General features: G+C 31.4%; 1 protein-coding gene and 1 long non-coding RNA gene across 2 annotated transcripts in view; one reads left to right on the forward strand and one right to left on the reverse strand.

Annotated features, from left to right (window-relative positions):
• The window catches only part of LOC123660884 (fasciclin-2-like), a 27,123-nt gene extending 15,320 nt beyond the window's left edge, over positions 1-11,803 (forward strand). The window contains exons 3-17 of the mRNA XM_045595908.1: positions 782-932; positions 1,153-1,310; positions 1,649-1,779; positions 2,534-2,674; positions 3,866-4,003; positions 4,107-4,247; positions 4,601-4,743; positions 4,945-5,057; positions 5,369-5,516; positions 6,304-6,502; positions 6,871-7,148; positions 8,980-9,106; positions 9,882-10,050; positions 10,829-11,000; positions 11,240-11,803. Coding sequence (XP_045451864.1) covers positions 782-932; positions 1,153-1,310; positions 1,649-1,779; positions 2,534-2,674; positions 3,866-4,003; positions 4,107-4,247; positions 4,601-4,743; positions 4,945-5,057; positions 5,369-5,516; positions 6,304-6,502; positions 6,871-7,148; positions 8,980-9,106; positions 9,882-10,050; positions 10,829-11,000; positions 11,240-11,369 — 2,339 coding nt within the window. The 3' untranslated portion in view covers positions 11,370-11,803. The remainder of the gene's footprint in view (positions 1-781; positions 933-1,152; positions 1,311-1,648; positions 1,780-2,533; positions 2,675-3,865; positions 4,004-4,106; positions 4,248-4,600; positions 4,744-4,944; positions 5,058-5,368; positions 5,517-6,303; positions 6,503-6,870; positions 7,149-8,979; positions 9,107-9,881; positions 10,051-10,828; positions 11,001-11,239) is intronic.
• LOC123660885 lies at positions 3,424-14,495 on the reverse strand. The gene is made up of 3 exons (XR_006744267.1): positions 14,485-14,495; positions 10,625-10,627; positions 3,424-3,498 (listed from the first exon to the last, which is right to left on the reverse strand). It is a non-coding gene; the product is annotated as an uncharacterized LOC123660885 (long non-coding RNA).
• Positions 14,496-15,964: the final 1,469 nt, after the last annotated feature.

A 15,964-nucleotide genomic window follows, 5' to 3' on the forward strand; every position in this document is an offset into this window, starting at 1 on the left:
AAAGTTCAGACAATTTGTACAGGGCAGCTTTACATAAGTATTGTATAAATTTGTATTTTATAAAAAGTAATAAATCAACATAATGCTACTTGTTTTTCTAATTTATCTTGTAACTTAAGTAATCGAAAATAAAATTGCTGATATTGGAATACGATGTTAGCCGTGAGAACTCGTATTGCGATGTTCCAAACTTTTACTAAACTTAAATAAGATTTCTGGACACTCCACTCAATCTTCCGTAATCCGATATGATAATCGATAGGATAATCTCTGGGGGTTGAATAGCGTAAAGATTTGTCTGTTTTACTTATTTATTTATTTATTTATTTATTTATTTATTTATTTATTTATTGATGTAATGTGCGTATTAGTAAACAATGATAACGGAAATTTAATTTATTCATTAACTAAAACAATACTTTCTTTAATGTTATTGCAAATATATTTGTTTGGGACTGTTTTCTTATAGGCACACTTAAAATTAAATTAAATATACAAAATTAGTACAAAATACACGTATACTTATAGTTTTGATAAAGTAAAAATATTTTCACAGGCATCTAAAAGTAAAAATATTTTACTATGATATCACGAAGTCGTGTTGATTTCAGCAATGAAGCTATAGTCTTGTATATAATGCTTCTTGAACATAAAATGCATTATATTTTCCGTCCAAAAATGTTAATTTTATTCGTAGCCAAATACTTAAATATGTCTACCGAAAATGCTTAATTGATGGATGGCTGTGCGTGGGTGACAATAACGGAGTTGTTTCTTACAGGGGGCAATGCTTGCTTCACTAGCAATCAAGTCAAATTTATTAAGATTAAAACAGGAAGTTCCTTTTACCGGGAATGTACATGTGACGATCCAAGTTCGGAAGTAAACTTGATGTGGCTAGATGTAAACAACAATACAATACTGCCGTTGGGGTAATATAACGTAATATATTACTTTCTGTTTTGACCTGTTTTAATTCAATTGATTGCTGTAAAATTTTATACTCATCCATTTTTGTACTTTTTTGACTGTAATTAACAGTAACATATCATGTAATAATCAGTTTCATTTGTATTAAAACAGGTGTGTAAAGACAATTTATGTATAACAATTATTAATTTTATTCCTAAAGTAAATGATTACTTTCACAAGACCAGGTACAAAATCGAATGTATATTCTGAGTGGCTGAACAAGCGCACCTACAGCCTGTTTATATCAAATATTGACAAAATAATATCTGGTGCTTACAAATGTGTGACTGAGAATCATGGACGACAGTATACGTTAACATACAACGTGGAAGCATATGGTGTGTATAACAATTACTCGATATAATGTTTATCGATAAGCCTATTGGTATTGGAGTATAAATTGTAATGGCTACTATAACATATATATATATATAAAGTATAAACATTTTATACCAGTTATTATGTTAGAAATAAAACAACATTTCCAAACTCTTCCACACAAGAGTTGGTTACTTCAAAATTTTTTTATTAACTTGCTTTAAAGAAAGTCCAATAATATACCTAGAGTATAAGAATAGACTTTTTTTTCAATTTAATGAGACTCAGGAATATCAACAATAAGCTCTGTTTATTTTTATGTAAGCATATGATAAATGTTAACTTAATACTTGCCTAGATCCACCATATTTCGTAAATACGAAAGAAAACCAATATGTGGTTAGTGGAACAGATGGCATTATAACTTGTGAAGCGAGAGGCGAAGGCGATTTATTGATAAGTTGGCATAAAGAAGGTGAAGGACTTGAGGTAAAGTTTTCTACATTTGTGAATAAAATAGCTATTAAGTAAATAGCTGGATACATGGTTCTTCAAATGTAAAAATAAGACTGTTTTTTGTATAGTGTAATTGGAAAGTAATTGTGTTTGTTCTAAAAGAAAAAAAAAACCGACTTCTAAAACACAATATTAGGGATAACTCAAAAACCGCTCTTCAAATCCAGCTCAAAAATTAAATGGAATCACATGATAAGCACTATCTTTCGAATAGTGTAACTGAGGTAGGGCACAGCAGGAATATCCTGCTCAAAATCTGGAGCAGCCCGAGTGGAGTAGTACCTCGACCTTACCGAAGATCACAGCTAAATAATACTGATTTCAAGCAGTATTGTGTTCCTGTTGGTGAGTAAGGTGACCAGACCTCCTGGGAGGGATTGGAGATTGGGTCGGCAACGAGCTTGCGATGCTTCTGGTGTTGCAGGCGTCTATAGGTACGGTAATCTCTTACCATCAGGTGAGCCGTACGCTTGTGTGCCGCCCTAGTGATATAAAAAAAAGAAAAAAATCGATATCGATAAACTCAATAAAATGTAACAAGATAACATGCATAAAAAATAGAATCGAATTGAGAACCTTATTTTCCAAAATTCTCTTAAAAAGTCAATATTGGCGATTGATACTGCAATATGTTGATTGATCAATATTGTTTTGTTAAGAATAAAGCAACAAGCGTAAACACTTAAAACCTTTTAAAGTTATTTTAATTTATAAACATTCAATCCAGATAACAGATGATGAAAAATACAAAGTGACTTCAGAAGGACTGATCATAAAAGATATAAAGAAAGAAGACGAAGGTGTATACAAATGCGCAGCGTCGGATTTAGAGGCCGGCGAAGGTATAGACCGGGATATAAAACTTGAGGTAAATGTTAAAACTATTTTGTTTGTTGCAAACATATTTAACTTAATGGTTATTGGCTGTGTTGAATAAAGGAGATACTAAAATAGAAATATCATTGGTTAGTATAGCTATAATAATAATAGTGTCTAAAAGAAATAATTTTAAAAGTAGATCTATGTTAAATGCGATAGTTTACTGTATTTAATTTTTAAGGTTGTTTGGCGTCATCGAATGTGTAGTTGCGAATGTGCGAAGAGCAGTCGTTGCAAAAATTTTCTTTTTTTTGCATAATCTCTACCATTTTATCAAAAGAAACATAGCTCATAAAAAATGTTTTAAATAATGTTTTTACGCAAGATGTAACGTATTAAATAATAATAAGGTTAAGTAAATCACGAATTATTTGTAAGATATAATAATGTTGATATCTTAAAATTATAAATTTTGTACTTGATATCAATTTGAAATGCCTAAACGCTTTAAAAGTAAAAAAAATATATTTTTTATGATTTGACATTGCAAAAAAGTGAGAGAATTCTCGACGAAAGGCTTCTTCAGACTGTCCTCTTAAGTATCTTAAGTATTTAAAATGAATATTTAAAGGCACTCGACTGTAAGCTGATCAACATTCGACCCAGTTTCACTTTATTTTTTGCTTGAGCAGTAGAATTATTATATTGAGATTTACTAATAAGGTGTTTAAATTTCAGTTGTCATTTGCTTAATTTTAATTCATAAAAATTTTATACTTTGACTAACCGTATTCCGTTAAATTTATAATATGTTGCTACGTGTTAAAAAATTGTTTGTTGGGTTACAGAGTCACCCACAATTCCTAATACGTGCTATTAAAAATATATGCTACAATGTGACTATTTTTTATACATTTTATATAATAATTTACTGTTTAAACCAAATACAATTGTAAAGCAAAAAAAAATTAATACTATTTATAAATTATATTAATTTCTATGTTATTGTTTTGGTAACAAAAATAACAAGCCAAGCCAGTAAGCTGAATAGGCTTGAAACACACCTTCTTATAGAGTAAGGATTAATATTAGCGACAACGCTTTCACACAATGAGTTAGCAGAGATAGGAACATCTGCACAAATTTATCACACATTGGATTATTACGAAACTTTTTAATTGAAACTAACCTAACAGAGACATTTGTTATGTATATGTTAGTAAGGTCAAATTGTTTATAGGTTACATCAGTTCCATCAATAGAAGAACTAGTAGCCTTTCCCAGTACTACACCTATAGTTGGCGGAAGCTTTTTCATTGAATGCTTGGCTTCTGGTGCACCTCATCCAGAATATACGTTTCATAAAATATCAGATATGGTATGTAGATTTAAAAAAATAATAATTTTAATGCTGAAATCAAAAAATTTCAATACGTAAATTATTAAAAAAAATAATATAATAAATAGACATTTATCAACAGGATTTGGCAGAAACTAACATAACTTGGCAACAAGTTGGCAACAGGATGATTTTTGATGTAGTACAAGAAGAAGATAGTGGTACATATCAATGCAATGCTACAAACAGAGCTGGAATTTCTTCCAAGAACATTAGTATTGAGGTGAGTTTTATTCAAAACAACAAATTGAGTAAAACATGGTTCAACACTTATATATGTACAATCATTTTATACGATAGTTAAAAGGAGGTAAATAAGCGTACGGACCGCCTGATGGTAAGCGAATACAGTTGTGTGTAGACGCATACAATACCAGTGGCTTCGCGCGTTGCCGACCCTACTCCCAAATCTAACCAAAAGCTACCTTACTCACCACAGGGACATGACACTACTAGAAATCACTATTATTCTCTGATCTTCTCTAAGGTTGAGGTACTTCCCCGGGGCTATTCCAAATTTTTGCCTTACCTGAATACCCATAACTTATATCTTACAAAACTGTCTTATTTGTATAGGTTTTTGTACCACCAGTAATAACCGAATTTGATAATGTAACCGCAGTGGAGGGATCAACGATACAAATAGTTTGTAAGGCAACGGGACGTCCGGCTCCGCAGATAAATGTTACATTTTTACACGAAGATTCTGAAGATCAAAGGTAATCTCAATTTTAAATAAGAGCAAATACATAAAATCAAGGGAAAATAACAAAAAAAAAATAGTTTTATTAAGCTTGACTTTGAAATAGTAGTCTTATGTAGACAGTAAAGATATAACTAGCTAAATGAGACAGTAATTGTAATAATGTTGTTGCTAATTAATAATATTGTTACTGATGTTGAGAATTAAAATATTTTAGCATTGTATGGGAGAAGAGAAATCCTAGCGCAAACGAAACAGAATTGTACTTATCTTTTTTAAGAGTAAATCGAACGCACGGAGGAGTTTATCAGTGCATTGCGACTAATGAAGGTAAGAGTTGATAATATTACGTTTAACATAAAAGCTGAGTCGAATAATATTTCTACGAAGCTTTAGATATTTTTACAAACCTTTCGAAAATCGGATAATTTTTTTTTTGTATTTGTTCCTCGTTTATTACTTTTAAGCACTGTAACCTAAAAGTTATACATTACAAGTTTTCATTGGCTCTAGATAAATTCATTTTCATAATGGATCATGTGTGATTATAGTATTTTATTAAATCAAATATATGATGTGTGATTATAGTATTTTATTAAATCATATCTTTAATGCTAGTTTTTATCTAATTTCATTCGTAGTTGATTCGAGTGTGGAAGAAATGCATTTTTTTGTCCTTTACCAACCTTATTTCAATAGTTCGTATGAGAAAGTTTGGGCGTGGAAGGACAAGAGTGTAAACTTGAGCTGCGCACATCAAAGTAACCCGAAAGCTGAAATTACTTGGAGGTTGTTATTTATTTTTAAAAAATAATTTTTAATTTTTAATTCAATTTACATTCTATTTTAAGTCAATCATAAGGATTAAATAACTATATTAATAGATCAGAAGTCCTCCGTAAGCGTACTTCTTTATAAATCGAAAAAATATCATATTATTAATTTTTAAATATTTTTTTAGTTTTTAACTAACTTCAAAAAAGGAGGAGGTTCTCAATTCGACTGTTTTTTATGTGTCTTACCTCAGAACTTTTTACTGAGTGATAACTACTTTTTTAATCGAATGTTGGTACTTGTCATGACGTGGTCCCGATTTAATTAAGTTAAAAAAAGAATTAAATCAAGATCTGACAAGTACTTTTTGAGTTATATCTAATATTGGGTATTTACTTGATTATATACACATCTATGTTGTATCATATCTCATAACTTTTTACTAGTTGTATCAACTTTGATTATTCTTATTTCAATTGAAAGATGATTTATATGGTCTCATTTAAATTTAATTAATAAATAAAATTTAAATAATAAAATCAGATGAGTACTTTTTGAGTAATCTTTGATAACGCATATTTACTTGACTATTTTTTCATCTATCTATCTAGGTTATGTTACTTGTCGATGTAATTTAAGTCATGTTTTTTTCGTTTGCGAACACAATTATAACGTTACGTGTTACGTGTTACTTTGTTTTCTTTGAAAAGTTTAAGACTGAAAATAAAGCAGATAAAAGAATAAGTACAAAATGACAATAAATTGTGTAGCTTCATGAAATACTACAACCTTCACGTTTTAGATATCAAGGTAATGAAATAGTAGCTGAAGATCTACTAGAAATAAATAGAATAATGGCTGACAAAATGCATAATGATCCACTTATTATTAAAAACAAGCTTTTGTACGGTGTTTATGAATGCACGGCCAAGAACGAGTTTGGTGAAGCGAAGAAAATAATACGTTTGCAAGAAGGATTTGTACCACCTGCTATTAATAATGTAAGACACTTATCTATTCATTATAAAAACGGAAGATATATAGTCAAAGAGCCCAAGTAAGACCTTCAATCATCTCGTTATTGAATGAAAATTAAAGTTTAAGTATCAAATAAAAATGCTTCTGAATATGTACCAATAAGGTCTTCATATAAAATATGATCGTAACTGTAAAAAACCTAGCAACTGTTATTTCAGAACGAATTTTGCAAAGCAACCCTATATATTTCCAATGTAGTTGTCTTTATTTTGGTATGTTTGTGAGGATATTACTGAACTGATTGTTATAAAACTTGACGTTTGGATAGCTGGAAATCTAGAATAACACATAGGATAAATAGTCATAATTCAAATTAAAATTTAACTTTTAGGTAACAATCACAAAAATAACATCTCATTCCGTTACATTTTCCATCGAAGGTCCGAACGAAGTAAACGGACCCGAAGTAATTGGATACCAATCGGAGTACGATGAAACTAACAATTATAATGTGACGAACATACATTTCAATAGAACTTGGTCTATAGATAGACAGTTTGTATTAGATAGACTGAAACCTAACACAAGCTACGTTATAAAGTTTGCAGCTCTCAACGATGTTGGAATTGGACCCTGGAGTGATATGTTTAATTTCGTTACACTCGTAAGGTAGGTTTCGTTTTCAGTATTTCACATTCAAATAAATATACATTAACGAAACGTAAGTATAATACAATTTTTGTGAGCAACTCTTCTGTTATTTCTTTCTCATATAACTTTTAACTTATTTATTCCCTATTATTTTTATATGAATAGCCGTTGTAGTGTAGTGCTCGGGTGGTCTTGTGAGTCTTCCCATCGTGTCTCAGAGAGCACATACTCGTAAAGCTGTCGGTCCCGGTTGTTATCATATAAACGTGATAGCGATCGTTACTCATAGTAGGAAATGGATTAAGCTTTAATCCTCCGCCTACACGGAGAAAAAGGTCTGTGCACAGCAATGGACGTTACAGGCTGGATCAATGAATCGAAAATTATGAATTTTATTTGGTATAAGTTCCTAAATAATATTTTTATAATGTTTTTACGTATTATACTATTTTCTAAGCATTTTTTTATAACCTTATTCCAGATATTATAATAATGGAATGTGAAGTTAGGTCCACAATGTCTCAAAACAATACTCTTATATCGGAATCTAATATTAATTCATGTAAATTAGGCTTTAGCATTACTACGCGTAACCCGACCGTATATCCAGTTATTTTATACCTCCCCGAGCCTTTATCTTCCTCCGATCCCCATTAACTTTTTCTTTTTTTACCCACTCTACTAAATTTTAAGCCAGCAACGCATTTGTTACCTCCCAAAAGGCGCAGATGTTAATGGGCAGTAATCACTTGAAACAAAGTGACCCGCCTGAAAAATGTCCATTAGAAAACCTCAGGCTGAGTACCAAATGAGAAAATTTATAAATTCCAATTAGTATGTTCAAAGATTAACCGTAGCGATGTATCACTTTAGTATATTTAAACCTTTTTTATAACAGTCGTAGTTATTATATAAACACTAAATTATGCAATAAATAAACGATATGTATATTATGTGTGTGTTAGGGTGTGCGTGTGTGTATCTCTGTGTATGCATTATAATTATATACGTTAGTAAAGCTTTCCACCCAAATTCAATACAGCCTAAAAATGCTCAGTAACTTGAAAAATGCATTAGGTATAAAAATATTAAGTAAAAACATTAACTTTCGTTTACGATAACGTCTAATTGTAATACGAAGCATATATTCCAATAAATATATCAATATAAACTAACATTTACGTAAACATTTACGTAATCCTTTCGGAATAATTAAATGAATAACCACATACCTCGAGGCTTTGGACGTAATCCTAGTCAATATCGTTTTGAAGTCTAACAGGCTCTAACTGATAGTGATTCAGATTTACGTAGTGAAAATTGGGATTTCACTTTGATACCAGAAACTCCATTTATGTTCACACACGTGAATGATTTCCGAGTAAATCCTAAGTCATATTACTCCAAGAGTGAATTAATTTCTCGATGATGACTTCATTTATAATTATGCAAATAATAAATTTGCTTAAGTTTTTAATATTGTGTTATTATTATAGAAAATAAATACTTTATGAAGTAAAAATGGATTGTTAAATCAAATGCGTGCAAAGCGAAAACTTAGTTAAGTTTTTTTTTCTACTAATATCATAGAGAATCTTATCGTGTCTATATTTATTTTTATTTATTGTTATTGCTCATATTTGTAATAGTAAATTGAACTCCACTATGTTTATGGATATTAATGTATTTTCCAGTAAAATTTCCCATTTTTTCCTACCTTAAACTACTAGTACTGTCAACCTCATTAGTCATTACTAGCGATGATCTTTATTATTATTATTTTTTAAGAAAAAAATTCGTGAAGTTAATTAAATAACATTATCGAGTATATTTTATGAAATGATTCTAGTTCGCTGCCAGACGAGCCGGTTTGGGACGAAAATGTCGAACAACTTGTCGCTAGTGACAGAGTGTTGAAGTGGAAACCTGCAGATAGCGAGGAATCTGTCCAATTTTATTCTGTGAAATATTGTCCGGTGAGTATGTATACAGACGTTGTGTAGTAAACATGCAAATAGATTTTTTTTTCAAAACATTTTATTAGCTTACGAATATATAGTCACTTGTAAGTGAACATGATAACAATGAATTATTAAAATATACTATTAACATAATTAATAATATTATATCTTATGTTTATTTTTTGTAAAGAAAATTCTGTTAATTCTACACAATAATGACCAGACGAAGTCTTTATTAAATGAATTACATTATTTGTCTTTAAACCAATAAAAAAGAAAGACATTATTTAAAGTTTGCTAGTTATTGTAGTCCTTCGTAAACAAGTAGATGTTATGCACAATCGAACAAATAAAATAAATTGAGTCGAGTATTAAAAAGTAATCAGACACTTTCTGTGAACTATAAATTAATGTCACTAAAATGATAATATGATTAAATATCAAATAATTAGCTTAACTTAAGTCTATAAAATCATTTGACAAATAACACGTGTTAAAATGCGTGAGTCAAGCTAGTAAATTTAACGTAAGTCGTCTAAGGCCGGCTCGTACCAGATCCTAATTATATCTTCAACACTTTGCCGATTGCAATTTTAGACATAGAAAATCACAATGATGCATGATGAAATTTCATCTCCAGTTTATTTTGTACAATATCGGACTTTGCAAATTACAATATTGAAAATTAAACAAAGTTAGAATACTTTCAATATTTCGTTTAACTTTTAATTAAAATCTTACAAACAATATAAAATTACAAACTGAAATGATAAAGTAGAAAATATTTTAGATCTACGATGGCTTGATTGCAAGCAGCCTCTGCGAAGAGGAACAAATTGAACGAACTGATGAATTCCAACTGAACAAAATTGATGCTAATACAACGTATTATTTCGAACTTGTAGCGCACAACGCGCTCGGGAATTCCTCTACTGCTCACATTATAGTAACGATCCCAGGTGAGATAAATAAATTACATTAATTTTTGTGTTAATTTAATCCTCGATAGATTCATTACGAAGAAAATGTGAGTATTGAAACCGTACGTGGTTTTTTTTTTATGTCACTGAATCGGCAAACAAGCGTACGGCTCACCTGATGGTAAGCGATTACCGTATCTTATAGACGCCTGCAACACCAGAAGCATTGCAAGCGCGTTGCCGACCCAATCCCCAATCCCCCCAGGAGCTCTGGTCACCTTCCTCACCAACAGGAACACAATAGTGCTTGAAAACATTATTATTTTGCTGTGATCTTCTGTAAGGTCGAGGTACTACCCCACTCGGGCTGCTCCAGATTTTGAGCAGGAAATTCCTGCTGTGCCCTACCTCAGCTGAAAAGATAACGATTATTCTATTATTTAATAATATTAATAACAATTATTAAGTATGAAAACGTTATAATAAAAAAAAAACGAGTGTGATTTTAGACCACACGACTGAAGTAAAACTTCTTTAACTCCATCTAACTTATATGTACCTTTCAACTTCGATTCGCCTCGCCCGATCACACTTTTCGTAACGCTCTTGTTACACACTCACTAGCTTACTCCCTATGTCAAGCGTGCGTAAACTTTTACTCCAATAACATTATTCTTTTCGTTTAATTTTTCTTGTCTGTCATAATTACAGATATAATCACATCAAATGTATTATTAAAAATCCACCTTGCTTCATTTAATATTTTATTTATTGATACGTAATTAGTATAGTAATTTATTTAATTTCGACTTTTTAGCTGAAAAAGAACCCACGCTATCATCGGGTGCAATAGCAGGCATTGCAATATCAATAATATTCCTTTGTCTAGTTCTACTAGATGTCATATTATTGATATGCCGAAAGAAAGGAATCATAGCTATCTGCTGTTATAAGAAGACTAACAAAAGAGAAGTCAGCATAAATTCCAGGTTTGTTTCTTCGTAAGTATAAGGTTAGAGTATAGTTAAGAATAGTTTAAATTACTCTACCAGTAAACGATAAGACTTGTGTCGAAAATGTAAAAAAAAAAAACATAAAAAGAACTGGATTGAAAGAAAAAAAGAAAAATTATTAGAATTTTGCTCATGTGAATATTGAATCCATACTTTTCTTTTGTATTATTTTTTGAAGATAAATTAGATAAGGAAAATAAAATTGCTATTTACAGAGACAAAAAAAATCTCCTGAAAGATAACCCTGAAAATAATGATAAGTTACAGCGACCGAACAACGGGCACAGAGAGTATGAATACAACAAAACTACCGGAGTTATAACCGGGAAACATTCCTCTGTATAGAATAGTAATAAATTTAATATAAAGCCTGTTTCTCCGGTTGTGGATAAATTTTATCCTGAACATAAGTTACGAATAGCAAGTTAAGAAACTACAACTTTTAGATTTACAATTGCAAGTAGAAATATGCCATAAATATAGTAGAATTTAATGGTGAAAGATAATAATATACTGAAAATTTGTATCTGTTGGATACCGTTATCAGTCTAATAGCGTTATCCACAATCAATGAAACAGGCCCACAGTATAAGAACCAGAGTGGTCTATATTAAAAAAGAAAACGTGATCTTAAATGTTTCAATATAATGTAAATATTTAACGAGATTCTCCTTTTTCAAACTGTTTGATGTATTATTTGTTATTATGATGCATGGTTTTCATCTAATTTTATTTTCGCTTGAAGCAGTAAACAGCATTCAAGTATCCAATCTCACAAACATTTTTTTTTATTTGGGTTAGCCAACAGAATTACAATGGGTATAATATACAGTATAAAAAAAGAAAAACTTAAAGTAATACCAACATCGTTTACCACAGATTATATAACATTTGGTTTATGAAGATAAAGATTTTATCGAATAATATTATAAAGACTTTTTTCTTTGGTTTTTTGATTGTTTAAACGTTTTTTTTTTTTTTTTTGATTGTTAAAAGCCTTTTTTCTTTGGTTTTTTGATTGTTTAAACGTGCTAACCTCTGAAACTACTGGTTACAAATTGATTTTATTTTTTTGTGTTGAATAGTTCATTTATAATATTTTAGTATATTTTTTCCTAGAATTAACGCGGGTGAAACCTTGGAGCACAGGGAGTAGAAAGATAACCTTATACATTTTTTAATATATTAAAGTCATTTCCAATACACCATGGTTATTATAGCTCATATAAGATAAATAGATAATTAACACACAACTTATCGAAAGTGGTCTCGGGAGGGTTTTGAGGCGTGAAGGCATGTTTTGAAATTGGATTGTGCCATGCACGACTGAGCCAGCAATACTTATTCAAATATTGTATCTATTGAAACTTATATAATATTCTGTTATAGTTCACTATTACTTTGCTAATAATTAGTTTTCTTTTTTAGTATTGAGATAATTATATAGTTTTAATTAGGTGTGTATTATTTAACACTATTCAACTATTATCAAGAGACATTTCATTGAATATTGTAATATAAATGTTGCTATATTTGTATGAGAAAGTGTTGAAAGCGCATTGTTCATTTTGTTTTATTATTCCAAATTCGTTTTGTTTTAATGTTGATTTTCTAAGAACTTTATTTATTATTGTTGTCATAGAGCTATATTCAATTTTGAATTATAATATATCAGATTTTAATAAATACTATAATTTAATATCTTTTTGTTTACGATTATATAAAATATTTATTACGAAAATATTTGATACATTTTTTTATAAGTTATTTTTTTAATTACACAGGCATGTTGTTTTGATTGTTAAACAAAATATATAATTTATGAAGTACCTGTAATAATTATTTTTAATTTTAACACGTTCAAACAAAAATAACTTATGAAACAAAACAAAAAAGGTAGTTTATCTTATTATTAAATTTAAAAAAAATTGTAGTTACTAAGTTATTTTAGTATTATGTAATTTAGTTTATTGTTAGCATTATTTTGTTAGAAATATATAATTACAAATACAATAGCTACAGAATTTTCTGTATTAACTCAAACAGCTGTTGTGAATTTTAAAAACAATAAATAAAAACAAAAATAGAATTAATTATAATCACTGTTTCCATAATTTAGAATTGAATCGAAAATGTTTTAATGACAATATTTATATATCTCTAACAAATTAACGAGTGCGGTTACAATTTGTAAGTCCTAAACTTAAGAAAACTTTCTATCAACAAATATTTTACTGTACATAATAGGTAAATGTATAGATTAATATATAATATACTTGGTGATAAGCTTGATTTATTAATGAGGTATATTAATATTTATATTCTTTTCCATTTCCAATATTCTAATTCGCATTTTATAGCTCGTATGCCAAAGATGTCACAATAAAATCCAAATAAACAAATTTGTTTTATTTAGAGTGAGAGCAATACCCTCCTCCAATTTAAAAAAAAAGCGTAAACATAATCAAAACTATCTGAAGTGTATTAAGACACGATTTGTAATAATTAACCGTGTTTGAGCAGATTATGTGTGAATCCTGTTTGTATAAGTATACGTTTCTGTCGACGTCTGTCGTTTTGACCGAGCACTGTACTGTAACACGGATGCGGGTGATGGATATACTCTGTGGAGTCAAGTATAGGTACAGTGTGTAATCTGTGGTCGAATGTTATCTAGCATGGAACGTGAAATTAGAGCGAGACAAGCGAGTTTATATCAGTAGAAGATCCATCATAATAGAAGATCAATACATTTATCTCTAGTACATATCTCTGGTACAAAATAGACCACAAGACTTTGTAGTAAAACTTCTTTTGCAATAGGCAGAATAGGCCTAAAAAAGAGAAAGAAAATGTGTGCTCGCATCTCTCTCTCTCTGCTCGCCTCTCCCTGTCACACTTTTCGTAATGATCTCGTCAGGAATTCAGCAACTTGCTCCCCAAGTCAAGCGTGCGTAAAGAAGTTTTACTTCAAAGATACAGTCGAATTGATATTTTCTAAAATTAGTTAAAAACGTATCGTTACTTTATTGTCACTCACTCACTTCAGCCTGTGGCAGTCCACTGCTGGACATCCCGGTTTTCCGCAATCCTCATCCAGCCTACACCGGCAATCTTACGTAGATCGTCGGTCCAACGAGCCGGAGGACGTCCCACACTGCGTTTGCCAAGACGCGGTCTCCACGCCAAAACCCGTCTAATCTACCGGCCATCGGTCCTGCGACACAGATGACCAGCCCACTGCTACTTCAACTTGCTAATTCTGTAGGCTATGTCGGTTAATTTAATTCTCTCCTAAACGCCGCCCAGCCCAACCGAATCCTCGTGTCAGCCTCCTTCTCGAAGATGTTACGGCCTAGTTGGATAGTATGGCCTAGGTAAATATAATCCTGAAGAGCTTCGAGGAGTGTGCCATCGACCGATACCGGTCTCGGTGTGACTTGGACCCGAGAAAAGAGACCCAGAGAGAGAAAGAGACCGACACGTTGGGGAGGACTCGTTAAGGCCGGCCAGCATGTGGCCTAACTCATTCAACATCTCCGCAAAGGTGACAATATCGTCGGTGAAACGAAGGTGAGAGATGAATTCACCGTTGACGTTAATGCCTCGTTCTTCTCAATCTAAGGTCTTAAAGACATCCTCCAGCGCAGTGGTAAACAGTTTCGGTGATATTACATCTCCCTGTCTTACCCCCACACCGGAGGGAAATAGGTCCTGTTCTCTGGTCCTGGACATGAACGGTCATCGTCGCCGCGTCGTACATACATTTTAGTATCTCGATATATCGCCAGTCGATATGTCATCTCTGCAGAGAGTCCAGGACAGCCCAAGTCTCGACAGACTCGAAGGCTTTTTCTTAGTCCACAAATGCCATACACAGCGGTTGATAATATTCTTCTGTCTTTTGAATAATCTGCCGAACAGTATGGATGTGGTCCACAATGCTGTAGTCATTTCGAAACCCAGCCTGCTCGGGTGGTTGGAATTCGTCGAGTCTTCTGGCGAGATGATTCGTAAAAACCCTCGAAAACAGCTTATAGACGTGGCTCAGAAGTGAAATCGGTCTGTAACTTACTGTACTTACTGTATTTTATTGATATTTATTTTATTTATTTATTTAAATTCTTCATTGTACAATAATTACACTACAGCCAGCCAACCTTAGTATGTGCAAGAAAGGATAGTGAGTAGGTGTACAACAAAAAGTAATAATAATAATAATAATAATGATACATCGGTTTTAACAATAGAAATCCAATACAAACAGAATTTGATTATTTTTCTGTATTTTGAACAAAATTTAAATCTTACATTTTAGATTTTAGTTAAAAATCAAGTTTGCTAATAGTCTGGGAGCTGATTAGCCAGCTCTCCAACTATAAAGCTTTTAACTATGTTAATATAACACAAAATGTTTCACCAATGTTGTAAAAGATAGAAAAAATACAATGGAGGTAATCAATCACAATGTACCATACATTGTGGTTGACAATTGAACATCAACTCAATGTTGAAAACGTTTTTTTTTGCGTTTTTATTTTGTAATGCACTTAATTATTAAATTTTTAATTTTATTTTCCTCATGCCGTTAATGGATATTTAATTGACGCTAGGCGGAAGTGATTCTTCCCGTGGGTGTCGTAAGAGGCGACTAAGGGATAACAAGGTTCCACAACCATCTTGGAACTTAAGAAGCCGACCGATGGCGGAATAACCATCCAACTGCTGGCTTTGAAATACACAGGCCGGAGACGGGCAGCAGCGTCTTTGGTGCGACAAAGCCAGTCACCAAGTCAATCAAAGCTACGGTCACCAACCCGCCTGCCCAGCGTGGTGACTATGGGCAAAACACATGAGTTCACATTTAAATACCAAATTGATAATAATTTTAATACTACAATATTTTAGCGATTACCGAAAGAAAAATAAGCATACATTAC

Source organism: Melitaea cinxia, chromosome 16, assembly GCF_905220565.1.
Source record: "Melitaea cinxia chromosome 16, ilMelCinx1.1, whole genome shotgun sequence".
NCBI classification, from domain to species: domain Eukaryota; kingdom Metazoa; phylum Arthropoda; class Insecta; order Lepidoptera; family Nymphalidae; genus Melitaea; species Melitaea cinxia.